This window comes from Colossoma macropomum, unplaced genomic scaffold (assembly GCF_904425465.1).
Source record: "Colossoma macropomum unplaced genomic scaffold, Colossoma_macropomum, whole genome shotgun sequence".
Lineage (NCBI taxonomy): Eukaryota > Metazoa > Chordata > Actinopteri > Characiformes > Serrasalmidae > Colossoma > Colossoma macropomum.
In genome coordinates this window covers 24,210,903-24,216,902 of record NW_023494795.1, presented here as the reverse complement: position 1 = coordinate 24,216,902, position 6,000 = coordinate 24,210,903, and the positions used below count along the sequence as shown (strand labels likewise).

Sequence of the window (6,000 nt, the reverse complement as noted above, 5' to 3'; positions counted from 1 at the left end):
ATGGCGGTCTTAAAGGTGACATTCACTAAGACCAATCGGGACAAGCTGGCCCAAGTGCTGTGGGTGCTGAACTGGGTTTCCGTGATTACGGGCATCATCCTCTTCAGTCTGGGCCTCTTCTTGAAAGTGGAGATCCAAAAGAGACGTGAACTCATGTCTGATGAGATCCACTCAGTGCCCAACATGCTAATTGCCGTGGGCCTGGTTGCCTGTGGCATCAACTTCCTAGGAGGTAAAATCTGCTACGAATGCGTGGACATGGTAAAGTTTCTGCGCTGGAAGCTGCTACTGCTGCCCTACATCATATGTACTTTTTTCTTCACCTTCTGCATCCTGGTGGGGGCTTTGATGTGCTATACTATGCGCAACAATCTAGAGGAGTCGCTTTTCCTGGGCCTGCGGGACGCCATGCGCTACTACAAGGACACAGACACGCCAGGCCGCTGCTACATCAAGCGCACTGTCGACCTGCTGCAAATCCAGTTCCAGTGCTGTGGCAATGATGGCTACAGAGACTGGTTCCAAATCCAGTGGATCAGTCAACGCTACCTGGATGTGTCCAGCAACGAGGTGGTAGAGTAAGTAGAGCTGAGACCCTTTAAAGCCCAAAGTCAAAATGGCCATTATTTTATTCATTTTTCAGGAGATATTTCTGAGGACATTGGGTATAAAAAAATCTAGTTGCATAAGGAACGGAAAAGTCAATTATGAATTATGCTGAAAAAATATGAGTTGCTAAAACATTAAAAGATGAAAGCTGAAAGAAAATGGGACTCCTAACAACCCTGCAAGACCACCAAAACTGTCACCATCAGATGAACGGCACTTAAAGCTTTTATCTTTGAGAGAGAGGAGAAAATCAAGCCCCACTTTTACTTCAGATCTGAAAAAATAAATAAATAATAATAAATCCACGTCCTTCCACCATGAGGAGAAAATTATGAGTCTGAAAGGATGTGTAGTTGTAAAGAAGCTATAACTAAGAAAATGAATTAGATGAAAAGAAGAACATTTGCGCTAGAACACCAAAACGGGACACCTGAGGTGTTTAGTAAGGTTTTATGGACTGATGAGTCTAAATTTGTTATTACTCAGATCACGAGTAGCCAATAATGCTGACAACTTTGGAGGCATGGTAAAATATCCCTGATGACAAAGCGTGGACAGTCTAAATACTGAAAAAATATACTGTCATTAGTTGTTATGGCTTTTGTGTATTTTCTGTTAAATACATGATTTATGCTCTTTGTCCTGTCACTGAAAAATTTTTGACTGGCCTTTTTGACTGGAAATTAAGTAAACAAAAGGGTGGTCTCTGAGTTTTGCACAGCATTATATATATGAAACTTCTTAGAGCAAGAGTGTCTTTAAAGGATGTTTGATACAGAGCAGGTCCTGAATTCCACATTCTAATGTAGTGAGGTATTATCTGCCACTTCCAGTGCAGATAATACCTCAAATCTAACAGAAGAGCTCATTCTGAACATGCAGAAGCACTTTAACCCAGAGTGCTCAACCCTGCTCCTAACTCCCTATGGAGTGTAGACGACCATCACGGAGGTGGATCTTCGAAGCCAAGGCTGAGCTCCCCAACTTTAACTTCTTAGGAGTATCTCAGTGTAACTTACATCGAAGGATGAATAAGATGGTCCTGGAGTGCCCCCTGCCTTCCACACTTATATGTTTTCCCCTCTTCTAGCACACCTGATCAAAGTAATTGACAAAGTAATACACCCGTCCTGAGAAAAGGGCCCATATTCTGCCTTTTTCTTGTTTTTAAAATTCATTTTTGCATGATCATTTTGCAGCCTCTCTTTATCTCTTAGAATTACACAGAAAGGCTGATATATGTAAATCATCTCTGGTCTAATTGGCTGCCATCTCTTTTAAACATTGCTGATAATTTCATTGTAAATGAGCAGGGCTAAAGTGGTGTGGACTGAACAGGTAGATATATGTAAATGTGATATATTTTGTGATGGCACAAACTCAAAACTGGCTGTTTTGCAGCTTAGTTTTCATGGACTGTATGGACTTTGGAGTGCATGGTCCATTTTAAAATTTAAAGAAAGGTTTACATGAAACATTATTCTGTTTGATGTTGAAAAAGTGAGGAAAATTCAGTCCACAATACGGACCTTTAAATCAGGTTTTTTTGAGCAGGAAAACAAACCTGAGACACCAATATGGGAATTTCAGGCTTATCGGATATCTAATATTTGTACATATGTGTCCATGTATGTCCATGCTGATGCTGATACCAATGGTACATAAAGATTTATAAAGTGTAGAAACTGGGATTAAACCCAGAATAGCACGGAGAAAATTTATACTATAGTGTTACAAATGCAGCGAAACTAATCAAATGGAGACATTTTTGCATAGAAACCCAGTATCACCTGAACATTCTGCTCTTCTGGAGTTCAATAAATATATCAGCAAAAATCAATTTAAAATATCGATTGAATCTAAATAACTGTCCGAAATGATTCTGATATTATTATGCATCCCTAGGAAACACTATGTGCAGGACAGGGTGCTATAGGACCAGGTCTGGAGATCACTGTTCTATTCCATCTAACCATCTAACCAAACAATCACCCATTTTATTTTTATTGCTGTCCTCAGTCGCCTGCGAAGCAATGTGGAGGGGAAGTACCTTATGGATGGAGTGCCCTTCAGCTGTTGCAACCTGTACTCTCCGAGGCCTTGCATCCAGCACCAAATCACCAACAACTCGGCTCACTACAATTACGACTATCAGACAGAGGAGCTGAACCTGAACCAGAAGGGCTGCAGACAAGCTCTGCTGGAGTATTACACCCAGATCATGCAATCTATCGGCCTAATCGTGCTCGTCATCTGGCTCTTTGAGGTCTGTGTCATATCAATTATTTAACATTCAATAACCATGAATCATTTGAGCACATGAAAAGTCTTTGAATGATCATTCTTACTCAAACTGTTAACACTAATGGAACTGCTGACCATCCAGATTTACATTCCTTTTTTGGTCAAAATTTAAAGAAGTAACACTACTAAGTCTAAAAACATGCTAAAATATGATGTACATGCACTGCTGCCACTCACCTTGTAAAGGCAGAGGTCAGAGGTGTTTAAGACTACGTAGTATGTCTTAAAGTATAACGTATTAACGTCACATGCACAGGCTTGAAAAGAAGGACCGGCTCAATGTTAAGCTCTCAAATGAAAAATCAACATTATACTGATGAAGATATGACGACAACAGTGGATAATTCATTTACATCTTTAGAAGACATGTTGTCCACCAAGTTTTGACTGAGTTCTCTTAAAATGCTCTTCAAACACATTCACAATCATCAAATCCATCCACTCTGGGAAGGGATTTGAAGCCCAACCATTGTTACAAATTTTCTCCTACACATTGTGTGCAATTACACAGTTACACCAGAGAGGTCTCCAAATCCCCAAAACTTACACAGCGCAGCTTTAAACAACAATTAAAGAAAAGGGACTCTTAAAAGCATGTACATTGATACTATTTCTTAAATAACTGATACATAAATGCATAATTGCACCATATTCTCAAATCTTCGGTAACTATGTGTTCAATAATCAAACAATCTGCATGGAATATTACTTTTGTTTTTACTGCTTTATTTTATGAATGGATGTTTAGACCAAATTGTATTCTCCTGCTTTTCTGTTTATTCTTCATTCTGTTCTATCCTTAATCTGCAGCTCTCTGTACTGACGGGGGTGAGGTACCTACAGACCTCCATGGAGAATGTGCTAAGATTAGGAGATCCTGATTCTGAGTCTGATGGCTGGCTTCTGGAGAACAGCATTGCTGAAACAGCCCGTTACAACTTCAACATCATCAAGAGCCTGGGCAAGTGCTACCAGGTAGATGATGACCCCAACATTGATGTACCGAGCACCAGCCAGCAAGCACAAGAGAACGTACCCACTCGACAAAACCCTTTGGCCAGCTAGCTCCAGACAGAACCGAACCAAAACTCTGGGCAACTTGAGACCCTTTCATGGAACCACGGCAGCCTCGGGATGGCAGATAAAGTTCTGCTTCGCAACCTTAAACTTGGGGTGCTTAAATTGTGCTGTGCATTAAGAGGTAAAGATGCAATCTACCGTGCAATTTGTAAGAGTGTGCACTCGTTGGTCTTTCAGAGAGGTTCAGTAAATGGGGGAAAAAGTGATCTCAGTCTAAAAGCCACCTAGTGCCATACAAAAACGCTGGCTAGATGGTTCAGACAAACCATAAAGAAAGGTGTACAAGTGAAATGATTGGTGTGTACCCAACACACATTTGTGCAGACAACTTCAACTGCCTTTACCTCTTAGTAAACAGAAGGTGATTGTACTTACATAAAGGACAGAATGCATGTGAAATCTAGTATTATTTTAACAAGGCTGGAAATGTTGAGACATGTTGGCACAACATCAATCAGACGGTCATTATGGCTGCTGATGGATGTTGTGGTAGCTGGTGCCTCTGTGCTGCATGGAATTTACTTGATTCAAATGTGTATGGAAGAGTATGGCAAAAACTAACACAGGGTACGATGAAACATGGATATTATATGTAGTTACCCACATTCCAGGAGAACATGCTTTTAGTCAGCTTCTCATATTCCCATGGCAACATCATCTGTGAATTTTGACAGTGACCGGACAGATATTTCTCGAGATTCACCCTGACGTTTGTTTTTGTACCAAAAAAGTAACTTTTTTCATTGAAAATGTTTTTCACTTACTAATTTATTAGTGTCAGTCACAGAAGTCACACCACTATTATTGTATTTGCCTTCTTGGTGACTGTAGCACCATTCTGAAACTTGTAAACAACTTAGAGTAAGAATTAGCCAGGCTTAAGCACAGCCACCACAAGGCGGGGTTAGTTTTAACACAGTATTTCAACTAAGCTGCCCAAAATAAACAAGTAGAGAAGTCCATCCATATACACATCCATCCAAATAACTTAGAATAGCATTGAATTAATTACGTTTTATATCAATTTACAGACTTCCTACCACTTCGTCTAATACAATCAACCCAGTCTTGGCACTCACACTGCTTTTGCCTGAATTGTTTGTAGACATTAGTTGTTGGAAACAAAGTTAAAAGTTAATTTGTAACAGAGTTGTGCAGGTTATATGTATAAAAAAGTATTTATTTCTCTCAAATACTGTTATTACTAATAGTTAATACTATACTAACACCATAAGTGTCAGTCTGTACTCCCCTATGTCATTTCCACATGAATGTTATCTTTCAGTTTACTTACTTTTGGCAATAAATGTGTTGATATGATATATTATATTCATGTAAAAATTGAATATACACATTTGAATCAAGTAAATTCAGTGCAGCACTTTTGTCAGTTTGCCTTCGATTTCTGGGGCAACAAACTCAACAAAAAACAAATAAAAATGAATATACAGTGCCTTTTGTTACTAAGGAATAACAACAATGTGCTCTTCCAATGACCACAGCACTGTCTTCCAGTGGTTTTCTAATGATGATGGGATTTATCATGCTGATGTGCAAGAAGAAAAGATTTCCTGCAAAATGCATTTATAATACACTGCAAAGAGCTAGCCGGCTTGCATGCTGCTGTTTGTGCAATTATTTTTGGAGTTATCAAAAACTTTTCATTCATTTTTAGCCAGAGTGGCTCTTTTCATCTTTGCTTTTTTAAGGTAGACCTGGACTGATTACAGCTCTGGAGAACATTAGTATTGCTTATGCTATCATACAGTATCTGTCCTAAGAAACTGTTTCACATAGATTGAAAGCTTGGATTGCCCTTCATATCCCTTCATGCTGGATCTAATAAATCACTTCAAAAATCATTGCAAATGTTCATGAATGCATCATTTGTCAAAACTGTTAAATTACTCTTTTCCTCTGCAAATGTATTTTCAAGAAACAAGATTTGGATAATAATCTCAGTAATTAAAGGCAAGACTGAGTTAAATGGGGATTTTCACTGATTTT

General features: G+C 39.0%; 1 protein-coding gene across 1 annotated transcript; it reads left to right on the top strand.

Annotated features, from left to right (window-relative positions):
• prph2lb (peripherin 2-like b) lies at positions 1–3,978 on the top strand. Its single transcript, XM_036581956.1, has 3 exons — positions 1–578; positions 2,629–2,875; positions 3,724–3,978. Exons 1-3 carry the CDS (start codon positions 1–3, stop codon positions 3,976–3,978), a joined length of 1,080 nt encoding a protein of 359 aa, XP_036437849.1.
• The last annotated feature ends 2,022 nt before the right edge of the window (positions 3,979–6,000 follow it).

Coding starts and splice junctions, on each gene's coding strand:
- prph2lb (XM_036581956.1), top strand. CDS start 1: ATGGCGGTCTTAAAGGTGACATTCACTAAGACCAATCGGGACAAGCTG. Junction 579..2,628: donor TCCAGCAACGAGGTGGTAGA/GTAAGTAGAGCT, acceptor TGCTGTCCTCAG/TCGCCTGCGAAGCAATGTGG. Junction 2,876..3,723: donor TCGTCATCTGGCTCTTTGAG/GTCTGTGTCATA, acceptor CTTAATCTGCAG/CTCTCTGTACTGACGGGGGT.